We start from the raw sequence: 16,811 nt of genomic DNA, 5'->3' as shown, positions 1-16,811 counted from the left end.
AAAATGACACGATCATTGTCTTTAAATATTTTTAAAGGGCTGTCATATAGAAGAGAGATTCAAAATTTTTTGCCTTTGTGTTTTCTAAAGGGAGGAAAATTTCAGCCAATACGGAAAATAACTTGCTAACTAAATGGACTTTCGGAATTCCATCGTTGGAGTTATCCAATTAGAAATTTAACAGTCTCTTCAGTAGGACCCTGGGGAGCATCCATAATCTCTGTTCTGTTTTCCACCAATAACAGTGGCCCAGTGTCCTGAGCAGAGAAGGACCTTGATAGTCTATTTATTGACTCTATGAATGTTGAATTTACATTTCTGTGTTTTAGCAGTGAACCAAAAACTGTGTCTGCAGTGCAGAGTGAAAGTAGGCATGTGTACTGATTCAGATTTATTTTTAACTTTACTTAAAATATACAATTGTTGAGCCAAAAAGTAGTTATTTGGCTTCAGATTATCTGATGATGATAGTGTCTTATTTATTGAATAGCTTCTCACCTGTCTTGAAGGCAGTTACATAAAAACTGGCACGCACATCTGTAGCCTCACTCCATTTCTCACTCTTCTAGAGCACTATCTGCAGAGCCCCCAGCCCCTTTCCTGTCCACCTTCTTTTTAAAGACCATCCCAGCCCATTTCAGCAGAGGCTGGCTGTTATTTCACTCCAGCCATCATTGCTATCCACTGATCACCATGGCTAATCAGATGGTGTGACAGTCTGCACCAATCATTAAGATGACCCAAATTAACAGCCTGGCCATGTCACAGTACATCCATTCCACACATCCAGACATGGCCTAAGTGTGAGGCAGAAACTTGGATGTGCTTGTTTGTGTTTGCATTGTAACATGCATTATTGATTGTCATAAGCGGCTTCAGCGCTTTAAATCTGCAAATGAGAATCATCTGTCAATTATTACAGCCAGAATTGAGATCTGGGGCAGAAGAGAAAGTGTATATATCCTTTTCTACCTGCGTTTCCTTTTATTTACCATTTTCTTTCCCAGTCACATTGTGACGCTTCTTAGCTCAATATACTCCTCAGCTATTTGCTTAGAAAAGATACTTAATCAGAATATTTTTATATCCTGCAAAGAGAAACAAATCTCTCCTAGTCAAGGGAAGGAGACAGGGCAGGCTCAGAATTGTAAGTTCATTGTGGGAATTCTGCAGTCTAATTTCCTGGGGATACTGGTCAGTAAAATTCAGTTCTTCATAAAACATCAGCAGCCTTATTATAGTCACAATTGCAATTGTTGGCACCTTGCAGTGGCTGGTATAAATGATCCTCCAAATATTTGCATTCTTGATAGCCATTTCTCTACAGTGCGTTTAGTAAGTAGAGGGTCCTATTACCTGCTAAATTTAAGTATAAATTAACAACCCATTATGCACAATAAGTTTTATAAAACATTTACAGATAGAGATCACATTTAATTAAAATTAACTTGCCTGTGAAAGCCAAGTGCACTAATGATCACAATGACCTTTTATTACCTGCAGTCCCTTGTTTTGGCTGGAATGATTGACAGCTTGCTGTTTGGCTACCATGTTGAATTTCAGCTGACAAGACTTTTCATTTTAACTCAATTTGCCCGCCTATCACAAGCTGGTGGCAGGCCAGACCCAAGTCACCCAGCTTTGCCTCAGCAGCTTGCTCTAGTTCTCATTAGTACGCATTTATTCAGTGGAAATTGGAAGACAAATGCTTGAAGGCATGTGAACTAAGTATAGCAAATTAGGTTTAAAGACTGAATATTTATAAGTGTATGGAAAGTTTTTTTTTTTTTTTAAATTCTAGAGCGAATTGAGAACTGAGTGCTAGCTTTGGTATAAAAGAAATGAAGATAGAAGGGGGGAAGGAAGATTCTAAGAATAACAATACTATCAGGTTTCTCTTTCCATTTTGGCAATATGTAAACTCTCTCTGACAACACCTTCTCAAACCAACCTGGCCCCTCTTTTCGTGGAGTGCTTGTACAATGAAGTTTAGCACCTCAAGTGTGAGAAGGGGGAAAAAAATGAGGGTCATGTTCATCTGTTGCTTGGTTATCCCTTGGTATGTTTTCAATTGCCTTGTTTGTTCGGCACTAGCACAGAAACAGATGTTGCTCTGGCGTGTAGGATAATTTACTCTACCTCCTGGTGCGGCATGGACGCCCTCCCAAGGCCCAGCTGGTCTGTCAGTGGTGCTGGCTGGTGTCTGCTCAACTATGACAACTACAAGTCGAGGCTGCAATTTTTTTTTTTTTTATTGTGCAGTTGTCATTCTTTTCAACATATAGCCCTGCCCGTGTTCTTCCTGGGGCCAGTAGCGAGGCTATGGCTTTTGTGTCTGTATATCTTGTGACGCAGAGCCATGGAAGGCCCCCTGTCCTCTGAGAATAATAATGTTCATGACTTGTGTCCTCGGATGATGATCGCATGACCGCTCAGACCCGGAGCCGGCCTCATCTCACGCACATAACTGGTACTGGAAGGTAAAACAGATTTGTCATTTGCGATCCCACCGCTAAGCCACACTTTGGGCTCCATTATTGTGATTAACTTCCGCCTAAGATACGCTTGCCCAATTGTCATTTGTGATCCTGTGGTGGCCGCAAGCTGCCACGCTTCCCCCAGAGCAACGTCAGCCAGTGGGATTGGACCGTGTTATTCGGACCGTTTGGTGCCTGCCCCGTCACAGTGGCCAGCCCGCAATTACTGTGCTTTTGTATTTCTCCCTCCCGCACCCCTACTGGACCGGGTGGGTGCCCAGCTCTGCTGCATATGTCAGCTACCATTTCACACCACAAGCTAACATGATGCTGCGCTGCTGTTGATTCAGCAAGAGCCAGCAGCCGCGCATGGGAAGCTGACCCCTGCTCTGCACCATGGAAATGCTGGTCGCTGGTGTCCTGCCCGCTGAAATCCATCGTGTCAGGTGCCTTGTGGCTATCTGCAGTAGAGTCCCTGTTCCAAAACCAAAGTTCTTTTCTGGCCTCATCACCAACAAACCGATTTGACTCTGCCTGATTATAATAACGAAGGCAGTCTAAAAGAATATGCACGGTCTCACTGTGCGTCACATCGAATCACCACACTGGCCACACAGAGCTGACCGCAGCCTCATTTCTTTAGACAAATGCATGCTTAGGGAAAAACCTCCTGGGAGAAGGTCCCGAAAGCTGTTAGATATCCCCATGCAAGCTGTGCATAGATTTCAATTTTTGGGAAATAGCATTTATTTTTATTTGTTTGGCTGATGTAAGCCCTCCCTGAGTGGCCCGCTTCTATCATCTAATAATTAGTCATTCTACATTTCAGAGCTTTACTGAACACTAAGAAACTGGACTCTGTGTGTGTGTGTGTGTGTGTATGTGTGTGTGTATGAGATTCTCAACTGCAAGCCATAAACACAACCATTTGTTACCATGTGGAGGAGGGAGAAAACGCTCAATTTGGAGCTCTTCTTTCACATTGCTGATTAGAAAGAATCAAGCTTTTTATTCTAGGACCCATTCGCGCTGGTGAAAACATAGTCAGTTTTGATTATGAAGGCAGAGATGCAGACCTAGACAGCAGCTACATGCTGATGTGCATGCTATCAGAATGATTTATGCAAATTATGCATATTATTCCCAAAGGAATTCCTCCTCAAACTGCCAGGATAAATTGCCGGAAATTAGCCATAAAATCTGTCGTGCTAGGAGCAAAAGGTGAAGGCCACTGGGAAAGCAAGGACATTCAGCTTCTGGAATCCTCCAGGTTATGATGGTGGCTGTTATTTTCCCTGGATGCCACGGAGAAATCTGGTTTTCTTCTGCATACTCTAAAAGTATTTTCCCTTTGAAATTTTTCCAGCAAATGCTGACTCACATTTTATTTACAGCTAGCATAAAAGAAATTAAGTGTTAAGCTGTCTCAGAAAGCACTACTACAATTATTTTACTATTAACTGCCTAAGTGGATATTAAATGCCTAAGCCTGGCTTTGAAGGCATCACTGTTCAGAAGGTTGGTGAATAACTCACCAGGGGTGTACTTGAACTGGGATACGGTTTTAATTTCCAAAGTGTGTACCCCAACACAGCTTTCCTGTCTTGCAGATCAATCTTTCCTACAAAAAATCCTAATTAGTGACTTTCTGTACCAATACAACACAGTTGTGTCTTGCCTGTGAAATGCCCCACACTTTCTCACCCCTCCCCTCCTCTCCCATCCAGAGCCCACATCCGCTCCCTCTTGCTGCTGATTGGAAAAGGATTTCCCTGTCAATTGAAGTTATTGGTAATGAGCTTTGATGGTTAAATGAGAGTACTTTTCAGGAGCAGTTGTATTTTAATAAAAATGATGCTTGCTTGTTTCTTTCAGAAAGTACCGTTCTCGAGGTTTTGCGACTCTGCTCCTTTTCTGGCATCTTTCGTTTCGTTCAAGAGGACTTGACACTTCATTTAGAGAGCCAGGACTGCTGTCTGCGAAAGGGAGACTTTGTTGTCATCTTTCCTCCCATCTTACACCACGACCCTGAAATCTTTGAAGCTCCAGATGTAAGTAAACATCCAGCCAGCATCGCTCCTCTTAGATGCTGCAAGTACGTTCCTTCCCTCGTGGTCTCTCTTTTGCCGCCTTTTTCCAGAAAGAATTTGAGAGAGCTTAATGACTCCAGTTTTTCTTTCCAATGGAAACATCATCCTATTTACTGAGAGCTTTCCTTAAGGACCTTTCTTTCAAAGATTTTGTGATCTATAAATAAAAATACAGAGAAACTAAACTCTAGTTTCATCAAGTGAAATGAACATTGATACCACTATGGACACTATTCACTTTAGGCCAAAATTAAGTCTTGCCTGGCAGAGATGTGTTACAAAACCATGGAGGGCTAGCTGTTGACAGGTCACTTAGAGAATAAACAATGGTAGACTGTTATTCTAAGTGTTTCCAGTGTGGGCTTGACTGTCCCAGAGTCTGATACCGTCCCTGCTATAGTTAAGCTCTCTACTTTTTCACCTCTTACTAAAGGCATGTGCCCCTTCTTGATCAATTAGGATGGCACTGTGAACTTGAGATTGTAAAGCTGCTGCTCACGGGTGAAGCTCTGAGGGTAATTGTGTCATCTCCTTGTATTTTTTTCTGAAGCTGGAGTTAATGAATATCAAAGACTGGAAATTAATCCACCCTGGCTCATCCCTTAATACCACTTCAGAGGTTCACCACCTGCATGCAAATTGCAAGCAGTCATCTTCTGCCTGTGCTTCTCAGGGAGTCAGGTTGTTGCTGCAGTGGTTTTTATATGTAAAATGCCATGTTTCAGAGAGAAACTTCCATGCACTTTCTGAGCAGTTTAGAGTCGAACCACTTCTAAACCCAGTTTCTAAGGTGTTTGACAGCCAGGCTGGTTTAAAATCTGGTTGAATTTTGGAAATTAATTAGAAAGGGACAGACTTCAAATGCAAGGAGATAGTTTGCATTTTTTTTTTTTTTAGATAGTTTGCATTTATTTCATCAGCAAAGACAAAATTTCCTAAGTGAGGGGAGAATATACGTATAGTTTCTGTGTGTTTCAGAAGAGGTCTTATTTAACTAATGATGGCAAATCAGAAGTTGGGTATTAGTGAGTGAATGAACACTGTTCAGACAACAAGCTTCATCTCCACGTTTGTAAATATATATATAAAAAAAAAATTCCACACATAGTTAGGTGTTCAATAAATAAAGCAAGTAAATAGCAAATCTTTGAAAAATACTTTAAAATTTGAAATTAGTTTCATTTCTATCTACAATTTTTAATTTAATTTCCACTTTGTATTTTTATTTTGTGATTATTCCAGTCATTAAATTTATCATTCATGTCATGATAGTAAAATCTACATTCAAGTCATCAACAAATAATAAATGTTTCCCCAACCACAACTGTCATTAAGAATCTCTGGGCTCTCCTCCTCTGTACCATGAGTAAGACTCATGGGTTAGACTTTTAGGAAGTTAAACATCTTATGGAAAAACCTGAACAAAATTTTTAGTCAACCCAGTATCAAAGGTAAACATTGGAAGTGTGCTCAATTATATTTTCTCTGTGCAATGCTAAATCGCAATCCCCAAACTATACATAATAAATAGTAGTCAGAAGGGTTTGCCTCATACTCATTTGGTGGGAAGAACAAAATTGCAGTCCTGTGAACCCTGAGTTAGCATCATTAGGACAGCTCTAACTTGACTTGATGAGCATTCTATACTATTTACCAGACTTAACATTAGTCAGTTATGTCTGACTAATGTTAAAATCAGCTAGCTAATTTTTGTTGTGATATTGTTCTCTTGAAATTAGTTGTGGAATGGTGAAATGTGATAGCTACTGGCACAGAAAAAAAATGGTATGGGGCAGAACCAATTTTATATGTTTGGCAAAGTCTTACATAATCATTCATTCTATAAACATTTATTGAGTACTCACTCCTCTCAGGCTCGTGGGTTGATTTCTATTGTGCTTAATAACTTAGGATAGCAATAAGTAGATGCTATCAATGCTCATAGAACAGATGCCCATCCCCAAACCATCATGTGCTAAGAGTAAGAAAAGAGAAGAAAATCCTGGAAAGTTCTGTCCTTGGTTATTTGTCACTGACAGCATTGTCCCAGGAGCTTATCAGACGCTCATATTCCTCGCTGCCTGACTTTGGTACCCTACAGATATAGGAAGACCTGGCCTTCCTTAGATACAGAAAACAACCACCAACTGTTAGGCCAAAATCATGGAGAAGATGAACTCCAGATATAATTATAGTTATTCTTGGAGAAGGTGGAGACTGAGAATCCTCAGCACAAGATGGGTTCCTCCTAACCAGTGAGGCATGGTTTCAGGATGCTCAAGGCCAAGAGACCCTGGAATATTACATTCTAAAAGTAGGCCATGTCTTTCCTCACACATCTCTCTATTGTTGAATGTCCCTCTTGACTTGTCTACTGAGAGACTCCAGTTGACCTCACAAGACTCTTAATCACCATCTTTGACAGTGTCCCTGATTTCCACATCATTCCTCAGAGAATCTGCTGCCGCTCGCTCTGTGGCCTGTATAGCCTGTGTTAGGGGGCACACCCCGCGGGATCTTGCAGTGACTTGTTCGCTCATGTGCCCGTATCCTGTAAGTTCCAGGAGGGGAGAGACCCTGTCCTCAACCTTCTGTGATTTCTCAGTGCCTGGCACACAGAAGGGTACCCAGAGAAAGAAGTAAATAGGAAGTGCTGAGATGGGTGAGTGTTCTGAAAGTGAAATTATATTTCAGTTAAAATGTTAAATCACTGCAGAGACCGCACACTCAAATGTGTCCTGGACCTAATTAGATCCAATAGATGAGGTGGCTTGTGTGTAAATATTGCAGTACCATTGGGAGTGGTAAAAACTCTGGTGAAAGGACCGCCCAGGAAGCCTGTGAGATCATTTGGCTGCTTCTGAACCAACCCTCAGTTCTTACAAGCACATAGACCTGATGTAACCAAGTCATTTTTATTATTAGTTTTTTAAACTTCAAAAACAGACTTTTGGGTGAAGGTTAGAATTTTTAAATGTTTGAAAAAATTAAGGTCTAAAATGCAACGTGAACTAAACAAAAAATGTTTGGAGACCTGATTGGGCCTGTAAGCTACCAGCATGTAATCTGTATTGAGAATTATTTTTTCCTAAATGTGGGTTCCTTAGCTTATTGTGATGTTAACCTGTCAGGTGGCACTTGCTAATGTGGGAAAACAGATTGGAAAGTGAAATTTAAAACAGTGGGAGAGAACAAAGGAAACCCTCCTCCCCGATTCTTTCTTCTTCCTTCTTTATCCATCTAAATGCCACCCAAGAAAGTCTGGATGATCTCTTAATTAACTCGGAATGGGTACCTTTTTAAATGGGTATCTTTAAAATTTTCTGAAGACTTCCTCAAATTTGTGTCAATTGTCAGCCAGAATTCTAGCCACTGGCTTTCAAGTAATTCGTAAATAGTGATGATTAATTTTCTGGCAGAATGAAGCATCCAAAAGTAGAGCCATGGAAAAAACAAACAAACAAACAAAAAAACCAAAACAAAAAAGAAAAAAAAAAAGTAGAGCCATGGAGAAGACCAAATGTATTGGTTGGTTTCTCTGTGGAGGTACTAAGGTATAAAGGGAAGCTGGCCCATAGGGAAGAAATAGCCAACATTTTAGATGGTGATACATTTCTATAACCAAATAGCCTCTAAAGAAGGACACAGTGAAACAAAGTAATTACAAAGCCATTGGAGTACCCCCCACCGACCCCAAAGCTCTGAGTTAATGTCATGCAAGCCTTTCCAATCTACTTCTCAGAGGTGTAGGGATTAAAAAAGGATAAATGAATTTGAAAGCCCTTGAAAAAATTCTAAATTACTGTCAAAATTGTTTCATCAATATTCTTTGGATTATTGTCGCTGTTATTAAAATACACAGATCATGACAAATGTGGAAACAAGTCTCAATGATTTTGTGTCTCTCAAACTGGAATAGCGATTGTGCCATTAGTACGTTTCAAGGAAACAAACCTATGTTGAGCATCTACTATCCAGAAAGCACGTTGATGGGCATAATGGGTGATATAGATATAACAAAGGCCCCTGTCCTTAAGAGCTTATCATTTAGGGATTTGTTCTTATGATGCAGCTGTGTTCTCATAACCACGTGCTCTGTGTTGAGAGGATTTCTGCTCCGCTAGGGAACTGACACTTGCATTCCTACCATGTTGGAACCAGCAATGTGCTGGTGAACCAGCGCGCTGCAAAACCCTGATTTTGTCAATTGTCATGGTGTAAATGCTCTCATCTTCACTGATTTCCTGCTACCAACGTGAAGACCCTGAACACAGTGTAGGGGAGAGATGTGTATGTACTCTCTTGCTGGTACAAACTGGCCACAGCATACCATTGATTGGAATCCAAGTCACGGAGATAAAAAAAGAAATCTCTGTACTTAGTCATCTTGCTCCCAGGAGGTCTGGCTATAAACCAGGGCAAGTTTGCAGCCTCTTAGTCATACATTCAAAATAGTGACAGTTTTTATTTCTAGGAAGTTATATCTTTTATCTAATCCAGATTCCTAAACCCAAAATGATGAATTGAGTGAATACAAGAGCTGATCATATGGATATGAACACCTATAACTACTCCAACAAGACTATGTTTTATGCCCTTTACTTTTTAAAAATATTTTCTTGGCCATACCACATGGCATGTGGGATCTTAGTTCTCCAACCAGGGATCAAACCCACACCCCTGAATTAGAGGCATGGAGTCTTAACCACTATTGACCACCAGGGAAGTCTCTATGCTTTTTTAAACTTTAGTGCTTCCTTCACATGCTGGAAATGCTTTAAAAAAAAAAGCTGTTGACTTGAACTAAACATAAAATTTGGAGAACTCAGATTAGGGTGTTATGCAATGTTCCTCAGTCACTCAGACCCAAAATTCTTCTCTATCCAGGAAATTGTATCGTCTACCCAATCTTTATTTCTAGCGCTAAATATTATACCACTTTCTATTTGTAAACATTTTCTATTTGAATATTCATCTACTCTTCATTCTCCCTGTCTTTATTTACTCATTCAATATCTCTGTTTTCTTCAAAAGCTTGAAGATTGCTTTTAAAATATACTTTATTGTCATGTATTTATTCATTAATTCAACAAACATATATGGAACCTCACTATGTGCATAGCACTCTTGTGGGGACTTTGAAAATATGGAGATAAATAAGACAGTGTGACGAGTCTCATCTCTTGGGAGTTCTTGGCTCTGTCATCTCCTGTGGGTTAGTTTCGTCTTCAGCCTGGTGTCAGAATAGCTGGAGCCTTGCAGGGATCTTATTCTCATATAACCAGATCCATAGCAGGAAGAGTGGTGAACTGTTTCATTGTGTTTTTCCTTCTTTATGAGAAGGGATGTTCTCCCAGATGGCGCCGTAGACTCTTCACTTGTAGCCCTGAGAGACTGGTCCACATACTCTGTCCTGAATCAGTCAGAGGCCAGAGCAATGTGATCACCATGGTGGGTGCCTCAATAGGTCTCATACGGAAGAATGATGATAGGGAGCAACCAGTGGAGGAGTAGACAATCAGCAGAAGAGCCGTGGGGAATCTCGGTGCCTAACGCTTGTCTCTTAGGATTTCTCTCTTCTCATCCATTGAATAATACTGCATTTAATGGTCCCTTAATTGTGTAGCACTGAACTGTGATGGTAGTGTACTGCCACATGATGGATCCTGTTTTCATTGTGTTCCTGATCAAAGATCAAGGCATCTCAAGCTTCCTGACTTTTGTTCTATGTCACTGTGACCTCAGAATCTCTGAAGTGAGACTATTACACCCCTTCTTTAAAAAAAAAAAAAAAGACTATATTTCTAGCAGCTGTCACAAGCCCTTTCTAATAACATGGAACCTGCTCCGGTTCTCCATGCCCTGGCAATGGGAAACAGACTGAAAACAAATTTTAACACAAAAAGCTATTTACGGGGACTTTCCCAGCAGGTCAGTGGATAAGACTTAACCTTCCAATGCAAGGGGTGCAGGTTTGATCCCTGGTTATAGAGCTAAGATCCCACATGCCTCATGGCCAAAAAACCAAAACATAAAACAGAAGCAGTATTGTAACAAATTCAATAAAGGTTTTGAAAATGGTCCACATCAAAAAAAAAAAAAAAAGGCTATGTATGCCCATATTCCCTTTGAGCTTGATGGTAGCCACAGAATGAAAGAAATTGGCCTTTTCCTTTCTTGGTCCATAATATAAACAAGTAAATAGGAATTTCTGTGATATTTATTGTGATGAAATTGACTGGGAGGTGATGGAAAACTGGACAAGTGATATTACTGGTTGACTAGAAGTCTGAGGGAGTTGCATGTGTACTCACTGAAGGTGGCAGGGCAGGGGGAGGATTTAGGCATTTTTTTGTTGGTCACTGTGGCTTCTCAGCTGTATATCCATGTATACAGAGGAAAATCGAAATGCCATAACAGTGTCTGGCTTATTTATGATATCAGCATAGTATGAAGTCATAGCTCAAGCTAAATTTTTCTTCTGTATATTCTGACTTAAACTATGAGACTGACTGCAGTGAGAGCTTTTCGAATGTAAAAGTGACATCCACTGGTTTGGCATAGGCAAAGAATTCTTGAGAAGAGCATGATCTTAGATTGGTCAGTGAAAAGGAGGAAGCAGTAGTTTTGAACTCAGGCAGGCAGGCCTGGACTCCAATAACAAAAAAAGATTTACTGAGATACAGTCCTAAGTTGTAATTCCATCTCTAGTAACAAAGTCGGTGTCCACAGAGAATGTCCTTATCCATGCTACAAGGATGGACAGGTATTTGTAGGTTAGCACTGGTAGATCCTATTCAGATACATCCCAGAATTATTTATGGCAAAATATGCTTGCATTCTGATGCAGATTAATTTTCCCGTTATGATCTCATCAGCTTGCAAGTTTAGGGGGCAGGAGTGGAATAGAAACTACCCACAATGTGTTTTAAAAGCTTAATTAGTTACCAAGATCAGTATCCTAGGTAAATGACAGTAAAACCAATATTTTTAAAGGAAATGGTTTCACCAACATGAATATTGGCATTGAGCGAGAAACTTAGATCATTTGATAGATTGAGACTCTATCTGTGTACTGTGGTTTCACCGACATGAATGTGGTTTCACCGACATGAATATTGGCATTGAGCGAGAAAATTAGATCATGTGATAGATTCAGAATCTGTGTACTGTGGGGGTTTTGCTATAATCTGAATGCCTTCAGTCTGACCTGCTTCTTTGCCTCTGACTTCATAGTTCATGGCAAAGTTGTGTACTGAGCAGGTCTAATGCTAATGAGCACGGCATACAGGACAGACTTCGTCGTTGTCATGCATGCCACGTGTGTTAATCTAATCAATGGTGTAATTTACCATGGGCTGAAATAAGGTCACTCAGTGTCCTCAGAAACTCAACTGAGAGTAAATTAAGATGGCGGACCAAACACCTTCCATAAACCAGTCCCATAATTTTCTGTAACAAATAATATAACTTACTTATGAAAACATATCAGAAACCAAGAGAGTTAACCCAAGGAACACTCATTCTAAAGAGAACTGTCATAGAAGAAAGTCAATAAAACATCGAAAAGCAATCCAGACAGACTTTGTATCTTAGTGCTCTTCTTTTCTAGTGCTTAATGTGAATCTTATTATTTCATATCTGTTTCATCCAAACATAAGCACTGAATCCTAAACTCATCTTACTTGTTCATCTATAGCAGCCTCTCTGGTCAGTGGAATTCACTCTTCCCTAGTAACCATGGAGGTCTTGCCCTTCCCTTTCCACCCAACCTTGGTATTTCAGGTGTCATTAAGTCGAGACCCATCTTAGAGAACAAAAACAGAAATACTTCCTCTATACTTAGCATAGGAAAAAAATGTTAAGAAAAGTCCTACAGAAGAGTCTGGATTTCTGTTTCATATGAGAGGAGTAAATATCTAATAACATTAGAGATTTTTGAAAGTTCATACCTGATTTGCACTTAGTTAAGTTTTATTCCCTGGTGTTTGCTGGATTGAAAGAAACCTTTTAAGATGGGCAAGGAGAGCTAGCATCCTTGTGAACTGAACTCAAACTTTTTCATGGAAAGTTTTTATTTTAACATGCTGTTTTCTTCTTTACAGGAGTTTAGGTTCGATCGTTTTACAGAAAATGGTAAGAAGAAAACTGCCTTTTTTAAAAGAGGGAAAAAGCTGAAGTATTACCACTTGCCATTTGGATTGGGAGTCAGCAAATGTCCAGGCCGATTTTTGGCCATGGTTGAAATAAAGCAATTGTTGGTTGTGCTTTTAACTTACTTTGATTTAGAAATAATTGATAATAAGCCCTTAGAACTAAACTATAGCCGCTTTTTGTTTGGTATTCCTTACCCAGACTCTGATGTTTCATTTAGGTACAAAATAAAATCTTAAGCTAAAAGGAAAGGAAAGAAATCCATCTAGAAAAGTAACCTAAATGTCCTCAGTTCATCTATTTGTTTTTAATTTCTTCAAGTGTAATTGCTTTGTTTGTTTTAAAAATGCCAATTTCTATTTGATCTGAGATCAGTCCCATCTGTACTTGATCACAAAACTGATCATAAAAAAAAAAAGATGGTAGCATGAAAATGGACATCAAAATCAACATAATGATAAATTTAAAGTAATTTTTTAAGTTTCTACATATTGTGATTTGCAAATGTCATTGTAAGTGCGCCTTCACAGTAATAAATCTGACACTGTGGGATTTTGTTAAGTCACAAATTCTTCTATAATATGTAAAAATATACTTTATGTACTAATGGAAATTTATACTGTAAATGAACACAGTCTAACAAATTCCAAGTTCTCAGAGAAGAAGGAAATTAAATTTCCATGAGATACACTAGATGAAAATGTTCCCTTCAAGTATAATATCAATAATATCTATATTGCTGGGGTACGTTTGCATTAAATGAGGTTTGTGGTAGATTAAATGCTTCAACTTCACTTCAATATTTAATCACCCATAAATGTACTTTATTACTTTGTATACTGTGGCTCAGTAGAACAAAATTTCTTGTTATATAAGGCTACTCATGTTCAAGTTAGATACTGATAAGATTTATCAGTATAAGAACACACAAAACCTATTATATATACAGCAATTGCCCTAGACATTAGTATTAGGTTTATTGTAGGAGTAAATGTTGAGATCATTACAGGATTGATTATAGCGTTTGACTCCAGTGTAAACTGTAAGGGTTATGCCGTTTTGTAATTAACTTTCCCAAATGCTTCGATTTATGTTAGCTGAGAAACTAGATAGCAGTATTTATTCTTGACGCCTCACCTCTTGGACTGGGATTTGATTTGTAGTGTTTGAATTACAGCATTATGTAATGCAGTATAATTCCATATGCCAAAATGTAGCATCGGCTGGATGGTTCAAAGATTGCTAATATCAGATTGCCAAATGATGGTCTGTCATTCAACTTAGGCAGGTAAATAAGCCCAGTTATTTCATGGGAACTTCTAGTTATAACTTTTAGTTATTTCATTGAAACTTCTAGTATTTCAGAAATGTGCTTTCGTTTTTGAAAAGGAAATTTATCTTTAAAATAACATTATAAAATACTGAATCGTATTTAGTAGCTAAATAGCTTTTCTAGCATCTATTTTTCTCCTTCCTGAAGTTCATGCACTAAACGCTCCTTAGTGAAGGTCTGTCAGTCAACTTTGTTTTTGCCAGTTTGAAGATGCTTTCCTTTTTGTCCTCGTTCCTGCGTTTGCCTTGTTTCCTGTTTTGATATCTCATGTTGTTAAGAGGTGAACCTTCATTCGGTGTAATTGTTCAGTAGGCAGTCTGCCTGTTTTCTCTGACAGCTTTAACATGCTCTCTTTGTCTTTGATGTTCTTAGTTTCTGTTTATTGTGCTTGCATGCCATGATGTCTTTCATCAAGCGTAGAATGTTCACAGTCATCATCTCTTTGAATATTTCCTCTTTCAGCTCTGTGTCTTGTTTATAGTCCATGTTGTTTGACCTTTTCTCCTTGTATTTTTTTTATCTCTAATTTATATTCTAGGCCATTTCTTTGGATCTTTGTATCGCTTTCAGTTTATTCTGCTCTTTAACTCATCCATTGGGTTTGTTTCTTCTGCCTTTTTATTTTAACCTCAGGTTCATAGGATTGAGTGATCACATGCCTTATACCCCTTAGTTCACGGTACACAATTATAATTGGCCCAAACAAGGCTTTATTTACTCATTCTACTCTATCCCTAATCCCTACCATTATACCCTTCCCCATCATCAGGAAATATTCTAATGTGTTTGTTTATTTGTAGGTGTTTTTATAAAACATATGTTATTATCTTGGGTGCATGTGTTTTTTAATTTTTATAAATGTCTATTCTATACATCATATTCTTCTTAATTTTTTACTAAGCACTATACTTTAAAGGTATATCCATATTACTTTATATGTATTTGATCTATTGCTTCTAACTACTGTATAGTATCTCAGAATGTGTACCCACGATGTTTCAATGCTCTATTCACCCAGTGATGGAAACCATGTTGGTGGGACAGTTAATTTGGGGGAAAGGCCAAAGCAGAACCTAAAACTCTTGCCCGCACCCACCCTCTCACTACTGCATGCCCCACCCTCCGCCCTGGGCTGCCGTAAGCCCTGTTGTCAGCACCACCCGCCCACACCCGCACACACAGACACACGTCCATGACAGCCTTCATTCTCTGAGATGCTCTAGACTTGTGTTTCATGCTCAGGTCCTTACCACCCTCTCCCTTCTATGGGGTCTCCAGAGCTGATCTGAGCCAGGGTGCCAGCCGTCAATTTGTCAGCTTTTGGAATTTCAATTCCCCTTCATCTCATAAATTTAGTGGTTACATTTTCAATTTGAGAATTCTCTTTTGTTCCTTCTATCTGCCCGGTCATTTTTGACAGTATCTTGTTCCTTCATCATATACTCAGTATCTTCTTTCATTTTAAAAATATATTAAGAAACTTATATTCATATCTGGTATTTCCACATCATCAGTGTTTTATGGGTCTGATCCTGTAGTTTGTTTTTCTTTTAGCTCTTCCTCGGAATTGCTTGTTTACTGGACTTGTTCTTTGGAATTTTATGTCTGGAATTTTTTTTAAGACCCGAATTTAAAGTTCACACCTCCAGAGAAAATTTGTGTTTGCTTTCACCTAGCTGCTGTGAAATTAATCTCTCAAATTCAGATCAATTTAAAATTTCACCTTGAGTATTTTGAGAGGGGATGGGAAACTACATGGGCTTCCCCAGTGGCTCAGGGGTAACAAATCCACCTCCATTACAGGAGATGCGGGTTCAGTCCCTGGGTGGAGAAGAGAATGGCAACCCACTCCAGTATTCTTACCTGCAGAATCCCATGGACAGAGGAGACTAGTGTGTTACAGTCCATCGGGTCGCAAACAGTCAGAGACGACTGAAGTGACTGAGCACGCACATGTGGGAAACTGCATAGATAGGGTGGGTTCTCGCCCTAAGTCACGGAGAAGGCAATGGCACCCCACTCCAGTACTCTTGCCTGAAGAATCCCAGGGAAGGGGGAGCCTGGTGGGCTGCAGTCCATGGGGTCCCTACGAGTCGGACACGACTGAGCGACTTCACTTTCACTTTTCACCTTCACGCATTGGAGAAGGAAATGGCAACCCACTCCAGTGTTCTTGCCTGAAGAATCCCAGGGAGGGGGGAGCCTGGTGGGCTGCCGTCTATGCGGTCGCACAGAGTCAGACACGACTGAAGCGATTTAGCAGCAGCAGCAGCAGCCCTAAGTCAGCCAGATTGCAACCCTATGAGTAGAGATAAGCAAGAATACCCAGTCCTCTGTGGAGTGAGGTTTCTTTCTAGTCACTTACTGAAGATGTTGCCTCTGCAAGTTCTTGCCTTTGTGCACAGGTCTTGGATTAAACAAACACACACATGCACGCACACATGCCCCACCCTCCTCGGGCTGCAACCTTTATCCTGTCCTGTCACAAAGTAGAGCCCATTCCTTTTGTACTAGGACATCTATTCCACCATATTGCCTGATGTGGAAACCTCCAGATTGTTAAATTCATCTTAGTAGCACACTTCTGTGCTGCTATAGCAGAGAGAGCACAGAAAAGCATTCCATTCTAATTTCTGCTTAATTTATAGGGAAAGGAGTTTAGAGTGGAAATATTATATAAAAGCAATGGATGGAGTATTGTGACAGGCTTAAATCTAGTCATTAAAGATTGTCTATGAATAGAACAAATGTCATAGA

The 16,811-nt window shown here is 39.6% G+C and overlaps 1 protein-coding gene across 5 annotated transcripts in view; it reads left to right on the top strand.

The window, feature by feature from the left end:
- Window positions 1–16,811, top strand: part of LOC122450803 (cytochrome P450 7B1) — a 735,954-nt gene that overhangs the window by 152,767 nt on the left and 566,376 nt on the right. For 4 of the 5 annotated variants that reach the window (XM_043483042.1, XM_043483045.1, XM_043483043.1 and 1 more), the window contains exon 5: window positions 4,353–4,528. In XM_043483042.1, coding sequence (XP_043338977.1) covers window positions 4,353–4,528 — 176 coding nt within the window. Of the gene's footprint in view, window positions 1–4,352; window positions 4,529–12,672; window positions 15,234–16,811 lie in introns of those variants that run through there. The other variant, XM_043483046.1, reaches the window with a different exon arrangement.

Source organism: Cervus canadensis, chromosome 12 (genome assembly GCF_019320065.1).
Source record: "Cervus canadensis isolate Bull #8, Minnesota chromosome 12, ASM1932006v1, whole genome shotgun sequence".
In the NCBI taxonomy this organism is placed as follows: Eukaryota; Metazoa; Chordata; class Mammalia; order Artiodactyla; family Cervidae; genus Cervus; species Cervus canadensis.
The sequence above is the reverse complement of the archived record's forward strand: the minus strand, read 5'-3'. Positions and strand labels throughout refer to the sequence as shown.